The sequence below is a fragment of the Drosophila teissieri genome, chromosome X, assembly GCF_016746235.2.
Source record: "Drosophila teissieri strain GT53w chromosome X, Prin_Dtei_1.1, whole genome shotgun sequence".
Classification (NCBI taxonomy): Eukaryota; Metazoa; Arthropoda; class Insecta; order Diptera; family Drosophilidae; genus Drosophila; species Drosophila teissieri.
The window spans coordinates 9,361,291-9,387,922 of NC_053034.1; the positions used below are offsets into that span (position 1 = coordinate 9,361,291).

General features: G+C 46.1%; 3 protein-coding genes across 4 annotated transcripts; 1 reads left to right on the forward strand and 2 right to left on the reverse strand.

The window, feature by feature from the left end:
• The first annotated feature begins 7,874 nt into the window (after positions 1–7,874).
• LOC122623780 lies at positions 7,875–8,407 on the forward strand. Its single transcript, XM_043803110.1, has one exon. It carries the CDS (start codon positions 8,019–8,021, stop codon positions 8,163–8,165), a length of 147 nt encoding a protein of 48 aa, XP_043659045.1. The 5' UTR covers positions 7,875–8,018; the 3' UTR covers positions 8,166–8,407.
• Positions 8,395–14,442, reverse strand: LOC122623779 (vegetative cell wall protein gp1). Of its 2 annotated transcripts, XR_006326424.1 has the most exons (3): positions 14,314–14,442; positions 8,692–10,494; positions 8,395–8,628 (listed from the first exon to the last, which is right to left on the reverse strand). XR_006326424.1 is itself a non-coding variant. In XM_043803109.1 (2 exons), exon 2 carries the CDS (start codon positions 10,474–10,476, stop codon positions 8,788–8,790), a length of 1,689 nt encoding a protein of 562 aa, XP_043659044.1. In that variant the 5' UTR covers positions 10,477–10,494; positions 14,314–14,442; the 3' UTR covers positions 8,395–8,787. The 2 variants fall into 2 exon arrangements, 1 of the variants encoding a protein (XP_043659044.1); XM_043803109.1 differs by having other exon boundaries at positions 8,395–10,494.
• A 6,119-nt stretch (positions 14,443–20,561) lies between these two features.
• On the reverse strand, positions 20,562–21,146 carry LOC122624550 (protein Diedel). The gene has a single exon (XM_043804186.1). The coding sequence runs from the start codon at positions 21,062–21,064 to the stop codon at positions 20,699–20,701; it is 366 nt and encodes a 121-aa protein (XP_043660121.1). The 5' UTR covers positions 21,065–21,146; the 3' UTR covers positions 20,562–20,698.
• Between the last annotated feature and the right edge of the window lie 5,486 nt (positions 21,147–26,632).

The window sequence follows — 26,632 nt, forward strand, 5'->3', positions numbered from 1 at the left end:
TCTGTTCGCCCTGGGCGGAAAATACCTCAACAGGTGTTCCCCGGTGTTTTGATTTTGCCATCACACTCTATTCACAAATCCAAGATTCACAATTCGCGATTTGCGATCTGCGCTTCTCTCTTTTCGCACTAAACTCAGGTTCGTGCACCAAATTGGCAAGACACTTTAGATGGCCGAATTATGCAAATCAGCGTGTGGGTCAAAGTGAAAGAAGGCGAGTCGGAATCACAACCACAGCAGCCACCACTGTTGCGTATGCACATCTGCTTAATTAAGCTTGTTTTTTATGGCGCCTCGCACGGAACGGATGACGAACACTTGGCCAAAACCAAAACTAAAACCAAAACCAAAGGCAAAACCCAAAGGCAAAACCCATTTGCCAACTTTCTAGCCGCTCTTGGGATGTCTGCACTGCGCTGGCATTGTACTCGTTAGCATTAAGCATATTTACCTTTATGATTTTTTCTCGACATTCTGTAATGAGCCCAAATATTTGGACAGTGCTCAAAAGTCACCAAGTTGCCACCAAGTTGCATCACATTTGCAGCTACTGATGAAGTGGCAGCAAATATTGTTGCTATGATCGGCATATTTGCCATCATCGACACTTTGGAACTGGTTTGATCTCAACTGAGCAGCAGCTATAAAATAGTTTTAATTGTATAATTTAAGATATCTAGCACTTGCTTAAATATATGTAATTCCCGTCCCCGTTTGCCATTAGGCTCGATTTATAGCCGCTGTCCTTGTTGCATATGCAAATCGGGCTCACGCATGAACGCCCAAACATACAACATATGCAACAAGACACGGAGCAGGCCAAATGCGATAAATATGTTGATGCGGTCGTGTCCTTTTTTCGCAACTAACAGCAGCGCTTTTCCGCTCTTCCGCTCTGCGCTTTTCCGCCTTTTTTTGTTTTTGTTTTTGCCATGCCATGCTCGTTCTTCATTAAAAATAATGAAAATTGAATTTAATTCGCTTGTCGGGCCTAATTATAATTATGTTAATGGCGCATGTATTTCCACAAAATTTCCACAATGTTTGTCCAAATCGTCAACCGATTTTCCATTTTCCATTTACCATTTACCATTTTCCCACTGGCAGCCAGATAGTATCTGCGAAATCATGTTCCATTCCATTACATATCGTGACAGGAGCTGCACTGCCGGGTTGGCTTAGTTGGCCAGCGCTAATTGGAAGTGCTTTAAACTGATTTTAAACATGCATTTCTGATGGCCCAGCAATGTGCAATTAGTGTCAGATTTGGCATAGCATAAAGCGAAATTATCCTCAAAGGACGCACCTGGAATATTTGTATATTTTATAAGTTGCAGCTACAGGAAAGCGAAAAGATTAACATTGTATCTTACGATAATTAGTTGAAAAAACTCGCAATGCACAACTGATCCACAAAATGCTGTGAATAATAATTTAATATAAGTTAGTTGGTGTTTTATATTAAAAATAAATATGTAATTACATACTGTAAACACTCAGTAAACATATAATTTCCTTTAGCCAAAAGTCATCCGCTTGTCGCTAATTTTGCCACTTTAGTTCAACCAGCGATATGGAAACCATCGCTGAGCTTTAACCAAACTGAAATCGGGAATCAGGAAACTGGAATCAGGAATAAGGAGGCGGGGGAGAAAAGGGGAGTGGCATTTGGGTTTTTGGGCAAGTTGGTTACAGCGATTGAATTTAATTAGCTTATCATGAAAGCGTATTCCACATAAATTTATCAAAATTGCTTTACACAGCAGCGGAGACAGAGGCTTTTGCGAGGGGGGTAGTGAAGGGGAAAGGGGGGTGGTGAAGGGGAAAGGGGGGTGCTGTGCCCAAATTGCATTACGACCCGCCCATTAAACTGATAAAAACGAGATCCTGGAGTGGCGATGTAGCTGTGGACGGGGTGTTTTTCGGGGGCGGCACTTTAAAGTTGATGGCTCGAGAGAGAATCTAAAATCAAATTTATTAACGCACATTACAACGCGCTCAGTTCATAGCACACACACACACCCCCTTTTCTGTGGGCGGTGGGTGGTGTGCTGATGGGTGGTGGGTGGTTGGGGTTTTTCCATGGCCAGGCGTGTTGCCTTTTGTTTTCCGCCAAAAAGCGGGCGGAAATGTATTTATTTCACGCCAGCGAAAGGCCAGCAAGTGAAGTGTTTAAAAAGCGGCCTAAATAATAACAAATTTCGCGGGCCATCTCTATGATCCTGGCTAAAAGTGGGCTTATATGTTGGCAATATGCTTTCAGTTGGAAAACACCATGCACTGCATAATTGTAGACCATTAGGTTAGCTGACTTGGCCATGCCAGGTAATCGAATATGGCACCGTTTGATACTCATTGATTTTTTGTGCATCAATAATAATTATTTCAGTTCGCAATCCAATCACAAAGCAGTCCAGCGAAATAGACTTCTTCACTTTGCCACAGGTATCTGTATTTGTATCTGTATCTGTATTTGTATCTGTATTTGTATCTGCATCTGTATTTCTATCTGTATTTGTATCTGCATCTGTATTTCTATCTCTATCTGTATCTGCATCTGTATTTCTATCTGTATTTGTATCTGTATCTGCATCTGTATCTCTATCTGTAGTTGTATCTGCATCCGCATTTCTATCTGCATCCGCATCATTTTAGCCCACCATTAAGCCATGATTACTGCGCTGCGACGGCGACTCCCCATATGACTTGCGACCCCGCCCACAATTGCCAATGGGCTATAGGCTGGTGTGAGGAAAGGGGAGAAGGGGGAGGGTGTGTGTGTGTGTGTGTGGCGCCTTAAGCCGCTTGGCAAAGTTCGGTCGACTTACTTCGCCTTATCGACGAGGCCTTTGAGGCATCCACTTTGATAGCTGGCCAACTGTGTTAATTGATAAGCAATCGCTAATCGCGCTTCGTCGGCGCACCGGCGACAAAAAGAATGTGAGGGGGTGGTTGGGTGGTAATAAAAGTGTTTTTGCTGTCCGCCGTCTCTTTCACACACACTCGCGCCGTCTCTGTCGCACCGCCAGGCGTTCGCTTGTGGTGTCAACGCGATTATAATGATTATGCCGCTTCGCAGCTTTCACTATGGCATTCACCATGATAGCACTGCAAATTGGGATAATCAGTCTTCATATAACTTTGGCATAACATAAACGAATTATCTTATAATTCCGATTATTATTATCAGCACTTCATTTGATTGGTATTAGGTATTAGTTCTTAGCTATTTAGTATTAACACCTAATAGAAACTCACTCGAATGCATTCCATATCTTGTATATCTGCAGGATCCTTTCTTCCATCACCAATATCCTCCTGTATTTGGCACAACTTTTTCGTTCACTTCATGAAGCCAGCCAATTTGCATCCTTTCTGACCACAAACGAGTAATACCCAGTGTGAATTGTTGGCTTCCATAATGACCGCATGTGTAAACTAATGCAGATCTGCAGGACACTGCTCCTGTTATTAGGAGCATCCCCATCGGGGGATGGAATGGGATGGGATGGGTTCCAGGAGGAGGGGAGCACCATCGTTCGCCTGGCAATTGAAGGCACTTGCGCGTGAAATTACATTGAAAGTTTAATTGTGCTCACCCAGAACGACAAAGTGCAGCGGTTCGCAGTGCATTAGACACGCAAAATTTGCCCATCAATTAAAACTCAACGCCCAGCGAAAGTGCCCCGATTTTCCACCGATTCTCCAACGATTCTCCACCGATTCTCCACCGATTTTCCATCGATTTTCCAGCGGCTCTCCACCGATTTTCCAGCGATTCCCCACCGACTTTCCACCGCCTGCCGCGTTTTATAGATAACAACTGCGATTAGCGGCATAATGACATTATCACTTAGCGACCTCACCCAATGCCAAAGTCATTGATCTCTGGCTTATCTTTGGCACAGAACTCACACTTGTAAATACACATTTGTAAATAAAAACGGAAATCTTTGTCTTTGTTTCAATGAAAACCATTTCAACTGCCCTTTGATCACATGGAAAAAAGAAAAGCTTGCGCTTTGCCAATAAGCGTTGTGTATGCTGTATTATTGAGTGCAAGTGACTGGTGGCGCTGGGAACTTTCAGCACGCAATCATTAGTTGATTATCTATCGATCTGCTGGATTTGCCACAGCGCTTTCCACTGCCACGCCCCCTGTTGCACCACCTGCGCCCGCCCACACGCGGAAAAGCGGCCGCACATTTCTCCTGTTGCGGCTGACTTAAAAAACGAACGAACGAGGCGAAACAGTAGGAAAAAAAGAAATCAGTGCAGTGGAAACCCCTCAGCTGATGCAATTTTCTTGTGCGAAAATTAACAAACAAACACACTCACACACACAAACACACGGGCGAGTGTGGCAAATGAAAATACGCGCGCGAGAATTCAATTTGTGGAAAAGAAAATGGTGTTGGATGAGTGGCTGCGGAGGGTGAGGGGGCTGTAGCCTGTTGTTGTTGTTGGGTGAGGCTATGGTTTAGCCTGCTGCCTGTTTACTTGAGGTTTTCCCAGCACCCAGCAGTACCCAGGGTTTTTCCTACATTTTCCCTAGACTGTCGGCATATGAGGGCCAGCCGGAAGGAAATGCAAGCGAACAAACTGAGCGCGCCAGGCAAATACTCAGCCAAAGTGGGTGGCTCATCGGATGGGTGGGTGGTGCAGTGGTGGTGCAGAGGTGGTGCAGTGGTGCAGTGGTGCAGTGGCTCGGTGGTTTAGGTTTTGCTGGCTTAGACCGAAAATTGGCACAAACGGAAGTCGATTGAGCTCGCTGCTGCCAGCAGACTTGTCGCCAATCACTCGCTGCGGGCAGACAGGGGTTAAGGCAGCCGAATCGGGCACACGGTGTTAAGCAACTTAAAGCGACTGATAACTGCTTCTTAGCCGAAGAACGCCTTCAATCGATAGATGCAGTTTGGAATGAACCCATTAACTGCTATGTAGTATAAATCCAAAACAGTTTAAAGCATTCTACGCAGACTTGGTCTAAATAAAAAACTCTAACATTCAGTTGAGCTTTTAATGAAGCACTTGCAAAAAGAGGAAATAAGAAGGTCACCACCTTGATATACCAACTCCTATAATCTTATCCACCCACGCTGCATGTTATAAAGCCCAAAAAGAGCTGCAGCGCAGAGTTAATTCCCTAATTATCTCAATTCATGGTGTTTGCACTTTGTGAGCTAGCGAAACGCTTTAAAGGCAAGATGTTTACGTCAAAATACTGTGCGTATACTGGGAATATTAAATATTTAATTTTCTGCCGTCATTGTTAACAACTAAGACCCCTTTCGAATGCATTGTTGGCGTTGCCAGGACGACAACGGTGGCTGCCATTCAACAGATCCTGGCACAATGCACATGTGCACCACACTGCTGCACTGGCGAGTCCTGCCGCTCTCCACTATCGTAGTTTGCACACACTGAGCGAAATAGCGCCGCACAAAAATACACACCTCATCGAGATAATATTCTACTGAAGGTGGCACTTCGTGGTGGACCCTCTACAAACTCATACCAAACACATAAATTTAAATGAATTAATTGCACGTAATTTTTGACAGTGCATAGGTAGTTGGTTCAAAGAGCTGCTGGAATTACTAATGTTGGCAATCTGTTTGGCTGTCTGTGCCACGCCCCCGTCCGCGCAGCCCGCCCACGAGCTGTGCGCTCGCAGGACCAAATATTTCGATTATTAATGTCTGTTTATCTGCATGCGACGATGTCAGCCGTTCGCCATAGCCACCCATATCTATATACATAAGCACATATATATATATATCTGTATATATATAAATATATACATATGTATATAGAGGTGCATATATATCCCCGATCTGTGGGGCTGTCTTTGTTTACGCTGCTTTATGGGCTTCGATTAATTTTGCGCGTAAATGGCGAGAGGGGGAGTGGAAAGTGGAATGAGGGAAAGCGGGAAAGCGGGAAAGCGGAAAAGTGGGGAGTTATCCGCGGCAATTTGTTGTTGTTATCTGCGGGGCTATATTTAAACATAGTTTATTAGTTGTTGTTGCAGCGATTAAAAGCGTGGCAGCCACCCACCAATTCCCACCAACCCCCCTCCCCTCTTGACGGAAAATATTGCAGACATTTAGTTTGAAGATGGCCAAATTCGAGGGCGGGAAAACTCGCGCGAAAAATGAGCGCGTTCAATCAGGGGAATTATTGCGAGTCGGGTTATCACGTTATCAACTCAATTATCTACTCGGCTGAGCCAAAATCGATGTACTGATTGTGTTTGCTTTTAGCCAGATTATTTTAGCCAGATTATTTTAGCCAGATTATTTTAGCCAGATTATTTTAGCCAGATTATTTAAGCCAAAATGCAGCCGAGTTACCTTGGCTGTGTGCCAACAAATTTGTATTATTATCTCTTATCATATGAGTATGAAAAACCTTGAAGAAAAACCCCCAATCATTAAATTGTTGGATATGATATGATATGAAACAAGTGGTTCCTAACTTTACATAAATGTTTTTAACATCAATAACTTCGCAAGCAAATAACGTATGTAGTTTTATTAGTCATTCTATATATTTTGAAATTATTAAATAAGTATTCACGATAACTTGTGAAATTAGTCGTGCTGTTTTGGATATTAGCATTCTGCCTAATGACAAAGTCGTTTTGCAATTCTCATACGTCTCCATGAGATACAAGTACAAGATACTTTTCAGCACAAGATACTTTTCAGTTACCCCACCTGTAAATGATCTCACCTCTAAGTGTTTGTGCTGATGCATTCCCATATTATTGAGAAAAGTCTACCCGTGAAAAAGTGCCGATTGTAAATCGCCGGAGTGGAATTTTCGCAGTTATTCGCTTATTTTAGTGTGTTTATTCCTTTACTGCATTCCCCATTGAGGCTGCCTCACTTTACACTGTAAAATATTGCACAAAAATAGAGATAAATACAAATAAAAACTGGGGGTTAGTTGGTGTAATTGCCAGAGCAAACATGAAAGGGAAATCGGCGATCAAATGTTTGCCCACAAATGTATTCGTGTTTAGATAAGTAAGTAAGTTGCTTGGATAGTGACGCACCCCGTTCCCAGATTAGGCATTCTTGATAAACACTGCTAATAAACACACAACACACACACAGTTCGCGAATAAACAAACAAAACATTGCAAAATACTAAAATATCAGATTGGCGCCGACATGGGTTTATTACCCACGCACTGCGAGAAAAAACGCTGCTGCTTTGCGGAATTCAGCTCAAGTCATTGGGTACTACGAAGTACAAGTACATCCACCAACTATCGTATTGGAAATGGAAACTAATAAATTGTTTTCATATGAAGCTGCGTCATTTGTTTAATTATAATAATAGTATCTAATATAATCCTAAAAACTTAAGGCGAGAAAATGGGATTCATAATCATTAGCAATTTGAAATCATAAAAGTTGTCTAAAATTTTTGAGTTGAAACATCTAACCACTTTATATTATATACCTACATATATTATATATACTTCCTAGGCAGCACATGTCCCAAATTCAGTCGGCTTTTCTCGCAGTGCACATATTCGCACATATGCCAGAGCTTTTCGCCATCGAAGTGCGAATCGTGCTTATCTAATGAGTCGATAATCGCGGCGGGTGGCGGCGGCGGTGGAGGAAGTGCATCGGCGAGCGGTGTGTTTGGCTGGGAGCTTTTCCGGCTGCCTTGGTGCTTGGTGCTTGGTGCTTGGTGCCCGGAGGCGACTGGCCGACGTGACCGGCGGCACATCGGACATCCAGGCAGGCAGAGCTAAAGCTTCCCGCGGGTTCTGCTTCTGGTGGCTTTCACGCCGGGAGTGCGTTGGTGCGATAGTGGTGTATATAAGGCACCATGCAGGGCCTGCGTCCCGCGCATAGTGCACAAAGCTCTCCTCGCGTTCACTTCGCATCCGCATCCGCTCCGCTCCGCCACATTCCATTCCGCAGCCGGAGTAACCAGTAACCAGTAGCCAGTGTCCCTCGTCACTCGTCTCCGATCTCCCGAGAGCAGCTAGCATGTGGTCGAAAGTTGGCATCGTCGGCGCCCTGGTCGTGATGGGCGGCATCCTCTCCGCCAGCGTGGTGGACAACTTCGCCTACGTGGACCGCTCCCTGCCGGTGGCCATGCCCAAGGCGAAGGCCTTCCAAGTGAAGCAGGAGTGAGCAGTGAGCAGGAGGTGCCCAGGAGGTGTGGCTGCCGCAGCAGGCAGTTGTTCCTGGACCAGGAACCCGGTGTCCTTCACTGGCCAGTTAGCTACTCCGGCTTGTTGACCGCAAGTGGGAAGTAGTTAGTGCAGGTCCCTACTTAATTTATATTATATATTTTTTTTTCTACTGTATGTGACTAATTTAAGGAGTTCCCTATGCGTAATAGTAATAATAAACAAATAAATAAGTGAAACGAACGTGTTTATTTGGTTTGGTCTTCGGTGCAGTGCAATTATCGCAGTCGGTAATGAGCTATTGACATCGGTGGGCAATTAGTGACGAAAGGATTACAGCAGACCGCGAAAGCAAAGCGTTTTATTTGACGGCCCTTTCAAAGCCAATTAGCATGACAGTTTCTGTTTGATGAGTCTCCAGTGGAATGCCGAATTATCACACACCACTCGTATTCTTCATATGTCTAAATGTTTACATTGGAATGTTAAATTTGAATCACATTTGGATAATTTGTTGATGCTTTTACATTTGGATAATTTGTTGCTGCTTTCACTGCTCTTATTGTGAATCATTCAGAATTTTAGTTTCATTATGTTGTAGCATTTGATAGTGTGTTCTGCATTTAGTTTACTTGCTTGGAGTTGTCCAAATCCTGCATATCCTTTGGCTCGTCCTTTGCTTGCTCCTTTTCCTTGCTCAGTTGTAACTTGGCCTCCTCAGCCTCTTTTGCCTCCTTAGCCTCCTTCATGGCCTTGGCCCTCTTGGCCTCCAGAGCCTGGCGCAGCTTCACCTGGGACGCGTGCCGCAGAATCGAGGGCACAATGATGGCCGGCGGCAACTTCACTGGCGACTTCGGCGGGCTGCTGGGTGCCACGGGGGGTGCCGAAGGAGTGGGAGCAGCTGGAGGAGCTGGAGTTGGAGCTGGAGCAGCAGCTGGCGGAGGAAGAGGAGCAGGCACAGCTGGTGGCGGAGCAGGAGCAGGAGCAGGCACAGCTGGAGGAGGAGTAGGACCAGGAGCTGGAGCAGCAGGAGCTGCAAAGTGCTTGGACACTTGCGACCTGCCCGGATGCAGGTAGGTGGGATTGGGCCTGGGAATCGCCTTGATGGCCTGTGGCGGCCGCACGGTGGGCGCCTTGAAGGGCAGTGGTGGCGGCTGGTAGAGCGCCGCCTGCTGGTTGGGAAACAGCTTGTTGACCAGTATTTGGCCCATGGGGCCGGGAAAGTAGTGGGAGAGCATGGCGGGCGAGGGCTTCATCATCAGCATCTGGATGGGCACCATCTGGGGCCAATTGCCGTAGTGGGCGGCACTGAAGGAGAGCAGCTGTGCGGCGGTGAACACTAATTGCCGCTGATTGCCATCGGGCTCCTGGCGCACCGCCCTGAAGTGCGGCGACACCTGGTCGTGGACCAGCGAGATGGTCACATCCGGGCCAAAGAGGCGCAGTTTCTCGCGAAGATGCGCGCTCACCACCACCGGACGCGTTTGTGTGGTGGCCGTGGTCACGGCGCCGCTGACGGGAATCATCGCCACATTGGGAGCAGGAAGCGGCTGCTGGGGAGGAGCTGCTCCATCAGCAGCTCCATACTTGGGCAGCAGCCAGGGCTGATGGGCCGGCTGGACAATGACCTTGGGATATATCTCGTTCTCCAGCGGATTGATGCAGTTGATCGAGGCCAGAAAGTTCGGTGGCGGCGGCAGTGGCGGTGGCGTCTCCGCGCGACGCCGCTTGGCGGGCCGCGGTTTGGGTGGACCTGGCTTCCGGCCACGCCTGCGGCCCTTGGTCGCCGGCTTGGGTGTGGACTCCGGCGCGGAGTCCGGCGACTTGGCCATGGGAATGGGGAAGAACGGGCGGCTCACGCGGTTGTGGGGCGCCAGCGCACCGGGCGGCACATAGAGATCCACCAGCTCGATGATGGTGTTGGGCTGCTCCACCATCACCACCGAGGTGCTGGGCTGTGCCACCACGTTGCCTCTGGTGGCATCTACCGACTTCTGCTCGGGAACAGCGCTCTCATCCCTGAATGTTTGTGGAGCAGCAGGGATATTCTGAGTTACTTCATCAGTGTTTATCTTCTGGGATGTTTCAGCTGTGGGAGTGGGAGTGGGAGTGTCTTGCTCCTGGAGTACTGCTTCCAGAGTAGCAGTAGGTACTCCATCCTGGAGTTGGGCCAAAGTGTCCTTTTCCATGGCCATTTCTGTGTCTTCCTTTGCGCATATTTCATACTTTGGCACAATGGCGCTGCGCTGCTCTGATTTTTCGGACACTTCATCCATTCCGGTAACAGGAGTCGTTTCCTCTTCCTGGGACATTGCTGCTCTGGGTGGCGCCTGGAGAAGAGAAGAGAAGAGTAGAGACGAGGTCAGTTTGGCAGAATTATGGTGGGGAATGGCGCCCTGCAGGAGCCACCACATATTAATTTGCATTTGGTTCAAGCCTCATTTGCTTTTATTCCTGCCGACTCTGCCACTCAAACCCACTGCCAATTTCATTCGCTTTCTCGCTGCTGGTCAGTCAACAAATAGTTACAGTGCAAGAAAACAGGTGCCTCTTTTCCATAAATGCAAATGTGTAAAAAAGTGTATGAAAGCAATGAAGTCAATGGGAATTTTTTGAAGTGCACACGCACAATCTCTGCCCCTGTCCACAAACACGAAAAATGACTGGCAAGCCGCAAATACTTTGTCAGGCTCAAGTTGACAGTCGTCCTGGCTGCCGAGTCCTGGTTTTGTTCCTGGCGCCATAGGCTCATTCTGACCGCCCCCTCCCCACTCCCCCGTCCACCGCCTCTGTCCCCACGCATTTGACACTTTTTTGCGGGGAGCCATATGCCGGGAATTCCCCCGCCCTTCCAACTCTGCCATCTCCACCCATCTCTGCCCGTTTTTGCGTGTGCGGAGGCATTTGGCAGAACAGATTGTTGAAGATTTGATTTCGGGCAGAGAGCTTTGCCACTGGACGCCGTCCTGCCCCCCACCACCTCCCATTGCTCCCGACTATCCTCCAACCATTCTAGCATCCTAACATTCTAGCATCCAACCACCAGCCACTGGAACAATCGTTAATCTAATGAAAGATGACATTTCATGTGGGCCTGGAGATGTTTATGTCCCAACAACACTTGAGCGGGCTGTGGCATGTGACCACTTCCATCTCCACCTCCATCTCCACCTCCATCTCCACCTCCATCTCCATCTCCACCTCCATCTGCACAGCTCCACAGCCACGTCCACTGAGATGGCTCTTCCAGTTGCTCGCATCTCATCCGATTTGCTGGGGGCATTCATCATTCCCCGGCTTTTGGCTCCCAGCTCTCCGCTTTTGGAGCTCTGATGAATAAGCGGCTAGTTAAGCAGGGGAACCCATCACTATAGTCTCGAGCATGGAGGAGCCAAGAGTGTGGGATTCGAGAGAGGTAGGAGGAAGGAGTAAGGAGCTGGCTGCGATCAAAGGTCAATTTACAAGCAGGCTGTCTGCCCCACATATCAAATGGGCATTCGTCACTTAATATGCGACACAGTAATTAGAGATATGAATTAGCTGAGAAGGCCAACAGAAGTTACCCGAGATGCGAGTGCCAAAAGTGTGGCACACTCATTAGTTATTAGTTATTAAAAGCTACATTTAATTATTAAGTTATATAGAAAGAGAGAAAAGTAGCCAAAAGAAGTTGGCAACGAAGTGCTTGTGATATAATCATATAACAATAGTAATCTCATTAAAATATAGTTGGCTATTGACCATTTTCTCGGTGGCATGTTAACAAGCGGCCACGCCCACCTCGGCCGCCCCGCCGCCCAGCACTCAGTGGCCCAATAAAATTTGATTAGCCAAACAGTTCGGAGGGAAACAGGGACGAATCCTTGCAAGGCCCCCAGAATATCAGAAATAATGGGGGCCAAAAGGGGTGGCAGTGGCAGTGGGCGGGGAAGTGGGAGGGGGAGTGGGAGTGGCAGTGGGAGTCGCACCAATTTCCGGGGGACATGTGTATTGTGTATTCATGGGGCCAGGCGGCGGTGGAGGGGAGGCGACAGGACATCAGGCAACTTTGGGTTAATTTACATTATAAACTTTGAATATTTTATTGTTTGCCCAGGCTAAGGACACCAGCTGGCCCCGGGCGAGAGATCCTTCCTGCCTGCTAGCTGCCAGCTCCTTCGGCTCCCTCGATTTGTCCTTCTTGGCCACGTTATTGACACTTTTGTGGGCAGAGGCAAGTGGCAAGTGGCAGTGGCAGAGGCGAGTGGCAGAGGCAAGTGGCAGAGGCCAGTGGCAGAGGCAAGTGGAAGTGGCAGAGGCAAGTGGCAGAGGCGAGTGGCAGTGGCAGTGGGAATGGGATGGCTAAAAGGTCCTGTGGTCAGCAGATCGAGGTCTGTGACTCTGGTTTAATGGCGGCATCAACATTTCGGGCCAAATTATGACGCAGCTCGTCCTGCGCGTCGCTAGGATATCACGCCCACTTACCGCCGCCCATCATTAGCATGGACTTGTGCTCGTTAAGCTCTTAAGCATCGAGTTACTAAATAATTAAACAATATCGGCCACAGATTTCGCTACATATTTCGGGTAAACGGGTGCCTATTAAGTTGCACTTTAAATTGAATGAGAAATGCCCCAATGAATTGTCCTCGATATCGAATCGCTAATATGGTTGCTTACAATTCCCGCGCTTAATTATGCATTTTATTCCATCATGGCGAGTGCAGAGTTCAGAGTTCAGCGTCGAATATCAAATGTCAATTAGTCGAGGTCCAAAGCTCAGTTATTAGGTGGAAATTGATGTTCATTTTAACGAGGTCTTTTCAGCTTTTTAGCTTAAAAGTGCACAATAAATCTGATTCCGCGCCTTTTTATAATCCGTACCCCATATGCGGTGCTCTACGCACTTGGAAAATGCAAATCTATACGCAATAATCCGGCCAATGTATCAATATTTATAAATTACACACATGTAATCTATCCAAAATACCAGATGAATGACTTGTGTACATAGTACATATGCCACTGAGCTTTTTGGCGAACATTTTCATGCCAAAAGCCACGTACATGTACATGTATGTATTTCACTCAAAGGGTATTTAATCCTTCGTTTAGTTTCGATTCAGTTAATCGCCGTACGCGGCGCATTGATTTTCCCGGCTTTCCCGACTTTCCCGGCTTTCCCGGCTATTGAAAACTGTACTTTATGCACTTGGAACGTTTTTCCCTGAACCGGGCTTACACCAACTGATGAAAGTTTTGCTCTCGCTGCTAATAAGCTACGTGTCGCATTTACCTTTCGGCTGGGTGGTGAAGTGGGTAGCGAAGTGGGTGGCGAAGTGGGTGGTTGAAGTGGGTGGCGAAGTGGGTGGCGAAGTGGGTGGTGTGGGATGCGGACTGATTTCGGGGGGTGTTTGGGTGGCCTTGCAACGCGGCTTTTGGACTAATAAAAAGCAGAGACAGTTTAAGCCGCCGTTTCGTGTCGGCTCTTTGTTCTTCTGGCTGCTTTGAACCACATATGAATAAACTGCCACTAATCCAGCATCCAAAACACACAAAAAGAAGCAAAGTGAGGTGAGGGGGAATTAATAATTTATAAATGTTAGCGGGGCGTCAGGGATTAAGCACAGGATTTTCAACGCCTTTTGCTTGGAACTTTTCCCTCGCGGGAAGGGGAAGGGGGAGGGGGAAAAGTTGGCTGGGAAAACTCATTTAAAGAAATGCTTCGCTTATCACCGCCCTGGCATCGAAATTAGCCAAAGCAAAAAGTGCGCGAAGGAAAATGGGAAATGGGAAAGCGGCGGGAAAACAAGGACAAAGCGTATGCAGGCACTGCAATAAATTATAATGCAAATCCGCCTTTGAGATCGCAACAACAACGACGGCTACAAAATGGGCATTAAATGCCCGCCACTTGACTGCGCCACACATTTTTTCCACATTTTCAACATTTTTCTCCTTCTTTTTTTTCGGCCCACTACGTCGTCCTTGTTGTTCGTCCATTTAAAATGATAAAAATCGCTGGCAATTTTCTGCGTCCGCAGTGGAAAAGATGGGGAAAGTGGGGAAAATGGGGGAAAATGGGGGAAAATGGGGGAAAATTGGGGGGAATATGGGCTGGGCAGGGTTAAACGCTGTGTTTGCTGGGCAACCGGAAGCTTTTCACTCACCAATCAAACGGCAACTGCAAAACGGCAAAAATATTCGAAATCTTGATGCAACTCGAAAGTGTTTTTTTTTTTTTGCGTGCTCCGTAGACTTTGAAACTGAAACTGAAACTGGAACTGAAAGCGAGTAGGTGACATGCCGCCCAGAGTCGACTTGTATTGGGGAAAATAAGTTTTCGATCCGATTAAATATGATAAATATTAGTAAATTAGGAATATCTTCGCTTTCTATAACCTTAAGGCCATCATTTATATCTCTACAACAGACGTTCCTTTCTCCATCTCATATCGCAACAAAAACCGTTGTAATCCGACCCCAAAGTGGGGAACTTCTCCTTCTCCTGTTAAATTTATAAACATATGTAAATGCTTAACCGTGTTTAGGGCCCCAATCCCGCCCCTCATTCATTCAGCCATTTAATCTGCCGCAAAATGTTTGAAAATTGCACTTAAAGGCGCAAAAGTTTAAATGCGAAATGCGAAATGCTGACAAATGCGTTTCGTTTCGTTTCGATTTCCATTTCCATTCACAAAAGGGGGCTCCATACATAGTACATGTGTATATCTCAAAGTTGGAAATTAAATTAAATTTCTTTATTGGCACTTTTTTCCTGCATTCGTTTCATTTCGTTTGCTACGCATATGCATATGCAAACTCCAAACTCCAAACTCCAGAGGGTGTCCTTTGCTGGGTGGCCAAAAAGGAGGGTGGCTGGGTGGTTGGGTGGCTGGGTGGGTGGTTGTATGGACAGCCAAAGCAATCAGCAGCAATAAATGATAAGCTTCGAGGCAACAAAGCCCACAAAAAGTCGTCTGGGAGGCGGAAATTCCGATTTGAAGGCAGAAGGTCGTCGCAGGAAGGAGCGTCTTAGATGCCAAAGCCCAAGAAAACTGTCGTCCACAGGAAAAGTGGTGGCGAGTCACTGGGAAATACATACATAGGCTTTCAGCGCTCGCTTTTCCTTGGTCAATATCGGAAAATCCAAGGGGGGGCACAAAGGGGACAAAGGGGCTGCTTGTCTGGGGCTACTTTGCAACATATTTGCCGCTAACGAAGCGCACGATTTCCAATAATGCGCAGAATGCGTCTGGGAGATGCGGCTGCTGCTCCGGCATACCCTCGAAAACGATGGACTCGGGGTGGCTTAGCCTTCTAGTCTGCTTCGGAAAAAGTCTCCAGGGGTTGCCACTTATCTTAAACATCCAGCTGATGATGGACATGGGTGTCATTATGCTCAAACTCTAACCAAGATAGTTGCTTCTGAATATGATTAGCTTACTAATCATTGATTATGATTAGCTGTTACTCACAACTTGAATATTTGATCTTCTGTATCTTGTGTGTTTCTGCAATATCATCTTTTGTGTTTCTCTATATCATTTTTACAGGGTATCCCTCCTGTTTGCGCCACCCTCTTGCTCCGCACACACACATGCGAATACAATTGCACGGGGTGTTTGCGTGGTGGGCATGTGTCCTCATAAAACGTACGCCAAATGGACACAAACACTCGCCTACTCCCACTTCCCAACTCCCACTTCCCTCTCCGGAGATGTGACTTGTTGGCCGGACTTGGCCGTAATGAGTTCCCTTGTGGCCGGAGCGTATCGCCTTTTTTATGGACCCATTGCCATGGCCAATGTGGGGGTGGTGGTGAGTGGGCGTCAAGGTGAAAGCCACTTAAAGCCAAGCGCAGGGCTCAACAATTTCCAGTTATCATGTGACAGTAATGAAGTGACAGACGGCAACCAGGAGATCCGGCAGCTGAGATCCGTGAGCTGTGAGCTGCGAGCTGTTAGCTGTGAGCAGAGCAGCGTGAAACGAGAGCATCGAGGACATCCAGGACATCGAGGACACCGATGACAACTCGACCGCAAAGCTTCAAGTGCGAAGCTTTCCACGCAGTGTATGGATGAGGGGGAGCAGGAGGAGAAGGGGGAGGGTAGGCTTAAAGCCGTTTAAAGGACCTTGGCCAGGTCGGCGCCATCAACTTCATGCTTATACATACATATATATTCGCCCTGCGGTTCTCGGACAGCGGCCACATTAATTATTAATTGCAGAATAATTGCAAAATTGTGTTTGGCCAAGTTAATTTATGCAATAAAACCGCCGACCAACGACCGCACCCCCCCTCTTCCCCTCTCCCCCTCCTCTCCCCACCGCGTGATCCTTTTCGCTTTAAAGTCGCTCGTTCACTCAATTTGCCACTCTTCATTCCGTGTAATTCCTTCGCTCATTTGGAGCAGGCTGCCTTTCTTCCTAGTTTTTTTTCGCTTTTTTTCGCTTTTTGGCCCCCGGCTAATGAGCCACTGATGGTCATGAGCCGGCGACCCTGTCCCCATCCCCATCCCCATCCCCGTGCCTGTCCCCAATAACAAACCGGTAGCAGGAGCGCCTCCTTTTTGAGCCAGAGCAATTACTTAATCATTTGCCTAACGAGCGAAAGGCAGGCGAAGGCAGCAACAGCAGAAATTAGCAAAAATTAAGTGAGAGTTCAAGTGAATTTCGGCCAAGGGATTGGGTTTGGGATTGGCAGTGGGTTTGGCAGTGGAATGGGACGAGGAGGAGTGGTGGACACCATGTGGCCGGATTGTGGTGAATCGTAGTGCGGTTTTCCACTGCTCCAACAAGTGCGCTCAATGCTGGAAAGTATGCTACATAACATGTGCTAATATGCTAAATTATCCTTTAGACACTGCCATTTATTCCGGCAGCATTCACATGCACTTCTCCATTGGCTTCACTTTGGCGCATTTCATTTAGATATAAGATATGATAAGTTGATATCAGTACTTTTGCATGATGATCTTTCTTCATCTTTGAGAACCATACCCAAAATGATCTTCTGTCTAGTTTTCAGCTTCGTTTCCTTACTTCTTTGCCTTTTTGCCGGGCAGGGAAATATCCGCACTAAAATGGGGGAAAGTCAAAGAGCAGGGCTGGAAAATCAACATAAACATTTTGATATTGCAAATATTTTTCATTGAAAATTCCTTGGCCGAGCCCAGCAAATACAGCAGCACGCACGATTGAGATGCTCGTGGCCTTTGGCCTGGCTCGTTGTTATTTTGCATTATTCCCTCGACTTCTTAAAGCTGGCCGAAGTGCAGCAGTGCTGCCACTTTAGCTACTTTTCAGACAAAAACACTTAGACAAAAAACTGGTTAAAGCAAACAAAATTGGGTTATAAAGTAAGTTACATGCTGGCAGTGGCGATATAGTATCACTTGTCTCGTTACATAACATAGTTTCTTGCTCAGTGTTTGCATGGCTGCTTTGTACTCAACCCTGGCAACCCTGGCAGCCCTGGTTTCCAGCGTGTGCACTTGCATCTGCGAGATACTCTGGCTCGTGTGTGTGTGTATCTTATGGATTTGCGTTTGGGCGCAGGCAAGCATATAAATCTATTATCCTTTAATTTAGCCACAGAAATAATGAAGCATGTAAGAGTCTTTTGTGTATCTTTGTGCCTGCATGTTTGTCTGCCACGCCCCCTGCCCCTCTGCGACCCCCTTCGCCGCCCCTCCCGCCCCTCCCGCCCCTGACACACATAAATTCAATCAACGGCAATTTGCCGGCAGAGTTGCAAAGGCGTCGTCGTCCGCAAATGTGCAATTTATTTATTGTTAGCACCGCAAGAGGCAGTCGCGGTGTTCTTTCTACCCCGTAATTGGTTGCATTGTATTTTCTTAGCTTGAAAAGTAACTAGTTTTCCAATAACAAATCATTGAAATTACCCACATTATTGATTAGCAACAACTTGAGGTATTGCATATGATCTTTATATACTTTTATATAGAAAAACCCAAATGATTTTGTATAAATGCCATCATGCAACTGAGTAAAAGCAGTTTTCCCAAGGGTATTCGCGATGCTCTCGACTCGACTTAGGCCTTTCTCCAGCTTGTTGTTATATCTGCAAATTGAATTTTCGTTTAGCATTTGTGCGATTTTGGCAATTCATTAAAATTGGGAGCAGTGTGGGCTTTTCCAGCTGCAACTTGCGCCCGCTGCAGGCAAATGGAAATGCAAATCGCACGGGGCCAAGACCAAAAAACCAAGGCTGACAAGGAAGGCTGACTAGGAAGATAAAGATACAGATACAGTACAGATACAGATACAGATACACAAAGCGACGACAAAGCCGGAGCGTTAAATTGGCAACACACATGCCCGGGAAATTGTGTGGCAGCATCTGGCTTGGCAGCTGCCTTAATTAGTTAATATGAAAAGCGAGTTTCGCCGCCTTTGGAGTCATGCATCCACGCACTTGCCACCGCCTTCGGATCCGGAAAAGCGCACAGCCAATAGTTGCATAATCCAGTGGGGAGACTAGGATGCTACCATGCCCGGATACGCAGATACGCAGATACTCCGATATGCAGATACTCCGATACGCAGATACTCCGATACGCAGATACTTCAATACGCAGATACTCCAATACGCAGATACTCCAATACACAGATACTCCGATCCCAAGATATCCGGATACTACGATAAACAGATACTCCGATACCCGGATACCCAGCTACCCAGATACTCAGATACTCTGAAACCTGGATACTCAAATACGCAGATACCCAGATACCTAGATACTTGGATACCCAGATACTCCGATACCCGGATACCCAGATACTTGGATACCCAGATACCCAGATCCTTGGCTACTCCTTACTCCTTGGCACTCCGATTCCACATGATCCCGCTGGTCCGCGTCGTTATCGGCTGCCTCGATTAACTGCGAGAGTTGCCGGCTAATCGCATCAGAGGGAATTATCCCAGGCCAACAGGATTGATTTACGGGTCCGGGGATTCGGCAAACTGAAAGCCGAAAACCGAAAGCTGAAAACTGAAAACTGAAAACTGGCGAAACTCTTTTTAAGCTGCTGCAATCTTGGCATGTTCGCAATCAATTCCATTTGATACTGAACGCTTTTTTCCTGTGGGCACGCTGCCACGCCCACTCAATTGAGTTATGATTTATGGCCGGGCAACAGGTGTGGGCGGACCGGACCAGTCGTCGTCCCGTCGATGCTGGCCAAACCGGACACCTTTCACATCCGCAATCGCACACTGCAAACAAAACTGAATGAATGAATTGAAGTAACTGAAACGAAAGTTTCGGCATTTGTATTTCCCGCAGCCCCACAACTGCGTGCATATTTCTGCGAGTGCATGCCACCGCCACGCCCCCTGCGAGCCGCAGGCGTAAACTTTTCGCGCCTCTCGCGCCATCCTCATAAACTGTCCCCCGCCGACGTCGCACTTGGCATTCAGCACAGGACAGCAGAGGACAGCAGAGGACAGGACATGCCAGGATTGCCAGCAGGACGAGGACGAGGGAGGGGGGATCTGCAGTTGGATTCGGAGCCGCAGTTCCACTGCCAACTGATTAAAATGCGTTGCAGGACTGTAAAAGGCGCTGAGTCGCCGCCGACTGCGCAGCCAGCGCCGCTGCATTTGCATTTATATTGTTTTGACCCGAGCATTATTATCATTTCTTTTCGCCCACGTCCACGCCCACTCCCACTCCCACGTCCACATCCACGGCCACGCCCACGCCCACTCCCAGTGCCAGTGCCACATTCACTTCTGTTTCCACGCGGAGCGCCACTTTGTGGACACGTAGTCCTCGTCCCGGCGTCCTTTCGTCTCTCTCCTGGTCCTTGGTTCCACTGATCCTTGATTATGCCACCGGCATAAAGCCAACTCTGGGCGCCCTCGCCCCGCGGAAAGTTCCACTTAGCGGGTGTTTTATGGCTCTTTCTGAACCCATTCGGTGGGCCAAAACTTTGAGACTCTCTCCGCGACGGGGCGTCATAACGAGATACAGGACTAGATGTGCGGATTATACCCGAAAGCGATTGGACGGACGGATGATTGGTTCTCCGGGTCAAAAGGTCGCCCAGTTGCCCAGTTGCCCAGTTGCCCAGTTGCCCAGTTGCCCACTTGCCCAGTTTGCCTAGCGAGGGGATAATGCAATCTAAATGGTAAAGTGATAACTGCAACTTTGAGTTAGGAGATGCCCTTGAATCGCATTATTAAAATGAATATTCCTTACTTCGATTTACTTACTTTTAGGGCAAGATCCATTACTAAATGTAATCATTTATCTATATAATCTATCTATCTATATAATCTATCTATCTATATAATTTCATAATATAAACTATATCAACTACATTGTATCAAAAAGTTGACTAGCTTTGAGATCGCAGAATCTAAAGGGTTTTCTAGGCCATAACATTTGTGCAGTTTTCAACTTGTTTATTATACTCAAAGTTAACAATTCTTTAAAGTGCGAATATTTGGGCATATGGTGTGATAACATACATATACAATGAATAATTTGCGGTACATATATGGCAAATTAAATAGTTCCATTAAACGTCTGCATCTGTTAGATTAGCCAAGTGCATTTGGGTGCTTATCAAGTTGATCTCATACTTCCTATTCCTCTCCACAAAGGACTCGCCAAAGTTGCCAGAGAGACAGCCTCCGCGGCAGTGGCAGCCAAATAAGTTGCAAGAACCCACGCCGCAAAAGGTGCCCACGAGTGCCCTTCCATCGCCGCAAATGGTGACTTCGCATCCGTTTTTGGTGGACTTGGCATTCACCATGCCGCAGGATCCGTAGCCCATTGTGAAGATCAGTTTCGCCTTGGCCCGGCAGCAAACCGCCTCCGAGTCGCCCAACCAGGACACGCAGACGACGAGGAGGAGTAGCACTGAAACCGAAGCCGCTCGCATGGTGATCCACTTAAAGAAACCTATGGAAACCTATGGAAACTTATTGAAACCTATGGAAACTTATGGAAACTTATTGAAACTTATGGAAACTAAAGGGAGAGGAGGCCTTTATATAGGAAGCCAATGCCACGGTTTTATTTACATAGAAACGCAATCAATTTTACCCTTTACTTCCGCAATACAAAATGTGCTGTGTTCGCCGCAAGGAATGTGACATTATCTCAACACTCTCAATAACTCAACCACTTAACAGAGTAAGCGGTATCCAACCGTCGAGACACTGGGTTATAGCAATCGCTTCTGCTATTATCTTTCAAGATTTTGAGCCCTGCAAGTTGTCATTTTTATTGTGACTGACACTCCACACTCACTCACACTATCTGAAGGGATCTATCTTGTAGTATTATTTACTTTTTATAGATTAGTTTATCAGAACAACTCAACTCAACTCGAATTCTCAATCGATTTATGGCCTTTTTTCTTCTAAGTGGGCAATACATGTGGAACAATTTTCTTTCTTTGCCAAAACAAAAAGCGAAGATCCATTTTAACCGTAGCTGAAATGGTAAACAAGATTTTAGGCTTTTCTTTCTTAGTTTGCCACCCACTTGATGATTACTCTGCCCACGATTTTCCACCCGCCAGCATCTTTTTTAGGGTGGACCCGTATCGAAACGGCGTCGTGGTCGAAAATGTGGAAAAAGCGGAAAAAGTGGATGGAATACAATGGGGGGAAAATCGAAGGAGGACTGCAAAAAATTTGAAGCGGACGTGGACGCTGACTGATTAGAAAAATGTTGTAAGACACAAGGAGCGAGCCAGCAAGAACTCAAAATAAAATGAAATAAAATGAAATACAAGAAAATACAAGAAAAGAAAAGAAAAGAAAATACAAGAAAGCAATAGAAAAGAAAGCAAAAGAAAAGGAGAGGAAATAAGTTTTTGTGTCGGGGACGACGAAATGAATAAAAAAGAAATTCATCAAATTTCGGGAGCGTTGAAAAAACGCCAGGAAGCGGCTTGTCAGCACGCGTACGGCGAAAAAAACCAAAAAAAAAGAATTGAAAAAAATGAAAAAAAAGAAAAAATGTTGAAAACAGTTAGCGAAACAATTTAATGATGAATGATGGTCAATGTCGAATTCCGTGCATTGTGTAGCGGAAGGAAGCCATCCCCATGGGGGTCCACCATGTCAAGGGGCTCCTCTTCCTCCTCCTCATCCTCCTCCTCCTCCTCCTCATCCCCAGCTCAAGGAAGCCCCCAGTGCCGGCAATTTATTAAAAATGTGTAAAAAGTGAATGAAAATCCGGAAAAGATGCCGGCACAGCTTGTCAATCGCCCTGAAAAGGACATTCCGAGGACACCGCAGCATTATGATGGCGCTGCTTTGATTCGATTTTGCTTCGATTTGTAATCCCCCACGAAAATGAAGCACAATTAATATTTCCTAATTGGATTGGCATGCCATCCATCTCATCTGCTATATGTAAATATATATATTCCATAGTCGAGTCTGTGGTTTTCTTTCAAAATGAGCGTTCTTGTTCTGCGAACAATGTGAATGGAATCTGCGGGACACCGATTGCGAATCATTATTCGGGACTTAAAATGGCATTTATCACATTGACAAACTCCTGCTCCACTGGCGGCCCCATTACTTATCCCAGCCCCCCCCCCCCTGACCCTTCCACCCCCCGATCCCCCCCAGCCGATTTGCCCTTCGATTTCCACGATTCAGCGGCAGTATCAGTCACTCGTCATTCGTCATTCGTTCATTTGGCAATCAGAAATGAGTTTTTTGCTATCTCCGCTCGGCGGCGCTTTGTTTGTTGTTCCGGAGCCACGTCTTCGATGGCATGGAGCCCCCTCCCCCCCGTCAATTGGCATTTGTCAAATGACTCTGGCTCCCGAGTACAGTTGCCACCGGCCCCGCCAGCTCCTTGGGCTCCTCCTTCGTCCTGCGTCACGATAAGGCCTCTATATACATATATATAGATGCTGATATGTATATGGGAGAGTGAGAGTAGCTGGCGAATCTTTTGGCATATCATTTGAATTTGTGCGAATTTGGAATTGCCATTTCCTGCTGGTCATTTATCTGCGCCTAATGCGCTCCATGACAAGCGAAAGCATTGCTTTCCCATACCATCCCATACCATCTCCATGCCATACCAATCCATCTCATCTCATCGCATCGCATCTCATCCAGTTGCTCCAGCTTCCCTGCCCCCCTGCCCCTCTGCCCCCGATGATTAACAGATTTCCGAGCTCCTCCGGACTGACTGCTGTGGATGCCACCAATGCCACCGTTGCCACCGATGCCTCCGATGCCGAGGCACTTAAGCAGCCTCGTCCGCAGGGCACGGCGATGCCATAAACTCGGCCAGAGCCAATTAAGCAGCACTGTGAGAAATCTCTGAAATTTCGGATTTTTTATTTGCATTATTTTATGTGCCATGTATCGGAATTTCTAACAATTCCAACTTTATTTGCATTACTTCAACTTATATGCGTTCTTAACTTTCTTTCTAAATAATTTCAGTTCATTGTGATAAATTTGTATTCCATCTTTATTACGCTATTTATATTTATATATTTATTTCGTATTTTCAGGCTTATAATTTGTATTAAGAAATTAGTTATAAGCTCATTTCTATACCATTTAAAATGCACTACTTAAATCAGCACTTTTTTAAGTATTTATACTTTTTACTTTATACTTTATACTTTATATGTATATACCATGGCTTTTCTCTCACTGCTGGCGATTGCTATAGCCGAGTGACCAAAGGATGACCAAGGATGCCCAACAGGCTCCAGCTCGGCTGCTTGGAGGTGGGCGTGGGAAATGTCCTTGGGCGTATAATTTTATTGTGATGAACTGATAATGTGACATTATTGTAACTCATTTGTCAACAAATTACGGGCGCTTGAGGTGGGCGTGGTCCTGTCCCGAGCCTATGTATCAATCAGTGTGCACAAGGATATATCCTTACCCCCACACACACATACACACAGAGACACACACGCAGGGACACACACCAATACATAATAAATGAATCGTGCATGCATTGGAAAAGATCAAAAGTGTCAATAAAACAAAGGCAGACAAACAAAACCCAAAGCGAACTGAATCGAACCCCAAAGGGGAAAACAAACATGGGAAGGATGGCCGGGAGGGGGGAGGGGATCGGATTGGAATGGAGCCGAGCCAAATGACAAAAGTGGCAAACGTGGCATAAATTACACAACCACCACCCACTTGGGTGGACTAGTTAGAAAGGAAAAAAAACGGGAGGAATAAAGGAAACCGCGATGCGAAGCTCGCTATTCCCTGTAATCCAAATATGTGATATATAAATATATGATATATAAATATATCATATATAAATATATGATATATAATATATGCATTATATGATATATATTTATTTTTAATATATCATATGATATATTTATTTTTAATATATCATATGATATATTTATTTTTAATATATCATATGATATATTTATTTATTATTATCACAGAGCGACAAGCTGAATCTTATGGTATATTTGTTGTATAAGCTATGTTAAGCTTTGTTAACTATGTATAACTATGTTACCTATGAGGATTTGATTCTAGCTTTTTGGGAATCACACTTCCCATCACATCCCTAAGGGGTATCAAAACACAGGGCATCGGAGCGCCGCTGGAAATCCCCGCTTAACAAGTGGTCTCCAATGATGCGCGATAGAACTTCACATGGCCAGCGGGAATACGGATGCGGAGTGCCATGGTGAATCGGAATCGAAACGAGGCAAGGGAACAGGGACAGGGATTGGGATAGAGACTGGGACTGGGACAGCGCCCGTCCACATTTGACAAAGTAAATCAGGGAAAATTAAATGAATTATTGCCGCAATAAATGTGGGCGAATGACAATATAAATTGTGTACGTCGCCACTTGAAAGAGCGAAATAAATGCCAAACTCGAGATGGAGACGCAGATGAAGATGGCGATTGCAGATGGAGATGGACATGGGAGCGAATGGAATGGAATGGCATTTTGCGACCAGAAACACAATCCAGATAATCATCGGTCAGACATGGAGTACCCAGCAGCACTTTAAATTGAGAAAACTTTCGTTTAAAGTTGAACATATAGGGAGTAAACACTATTATGCAAAAGTAGTAAATACCAACTTGCAACTGAATGCAGTTTGTGCATTCTTCTCAGTAGTTACAAAGCCCACAAGTCAATGATTTCTCACTGATTTTAATTAATTTGATTTAATTTTTTGTTCAAATACCAGTAGTGTCATGGACAGCAATAATCCGAAAGCTAAGACAATATCCTGCCCCTCGTTCCCCCCTCTCCTCCATCATTTCCACTTCCACTTGAGAATGGACCATTTTCCACGGCCACTTTTTATAGAAGGCATTTTTTATTTGCCATTTGGACTTTGATTTATTTCAATTGCTTATAATTTCCCGCACGAGTTTCCCGCTTTTTCCTTTCGGCCGGGTGCCCGCGCATAAGTAGAAATAAATAAAAATAGATTAATGGCCGGCTTGAGTATCCACACAATAAATCCCATGGAGCTGGGGGAAAACTGGGGCTAAACTATTTGCTTGGTCTCCACGGCACAGTTAGAGAAAATCTAGTGAAGAAATCTAGTGAAGAAATGTAGTGAAGAAATCTTGTGAAGAAATCTAGTGAAGAAATCTAGTGAAGAAATCTAGTGTGAATATATAGAGGAGTTTGTTGCATCACTGGAAGTTTTAGTTTTAGCTCGCAGAGAGTTAACTGATTTAGCTTTGCTACAAGCCAGGCACACACTTTTTCTCGCTGTGCATTGACCGTGGCTGGCTGCTACCGTTATGGTTCATTTAGCCTTGTCAGCCTGCGAGCTGTGACACAATTCCACCAACGCCCCTGCTGCATCGCCACGGAGCCATCGCTCCTTCAGGATTCGCCCAGCCACGCCCCCTGTGCGCCCCCTCCCCCTTCCCCCGTACGAACTGACAACAAAGCAATGCTAACAAAATATCACAACAAAATAGCAACAATAACAACAACAGGATGGCGAACAACAACGAAAGCTTTTAAGGCCGCATACATTTTTAATGAAACGAAATGCGGCCATTAAACATTCCAGAGACTGACTTCGAAGACGCTGCTGTCAAGGCATCCGCATCCGCACTCGCATTCGCATCCGCATCCGCATCCGTATCCTGCATCCCCCTCTGTCTCTGGCCGTTGGCCCGGCGCCCATGGCCAATGTCCCACCATACCCCTCCCCATTCCCATCCCCCCTCTTGCCTTTAGCAACAATTTAAACTTTTATTAATTTTACATACACAACATCCAGCAGAACAGCCAGTCAGTCAGCCAGCCAGTCAGTCAGCCATTGTTGTGGCGGGTTATTAAAAAACAAGCAGCCTGAAAATCTTTTCTTAAATTAATATTTCGTTTTCAGTGGCGAGGGGCTGAAAGGGGAGGGGAGGAAAATCGAAACTGAAACTGAAAAATGAAGGAAAGCCCAGGAAAGGAAGCTGGCCGACGACTTTTCCGTTCCCCTTCC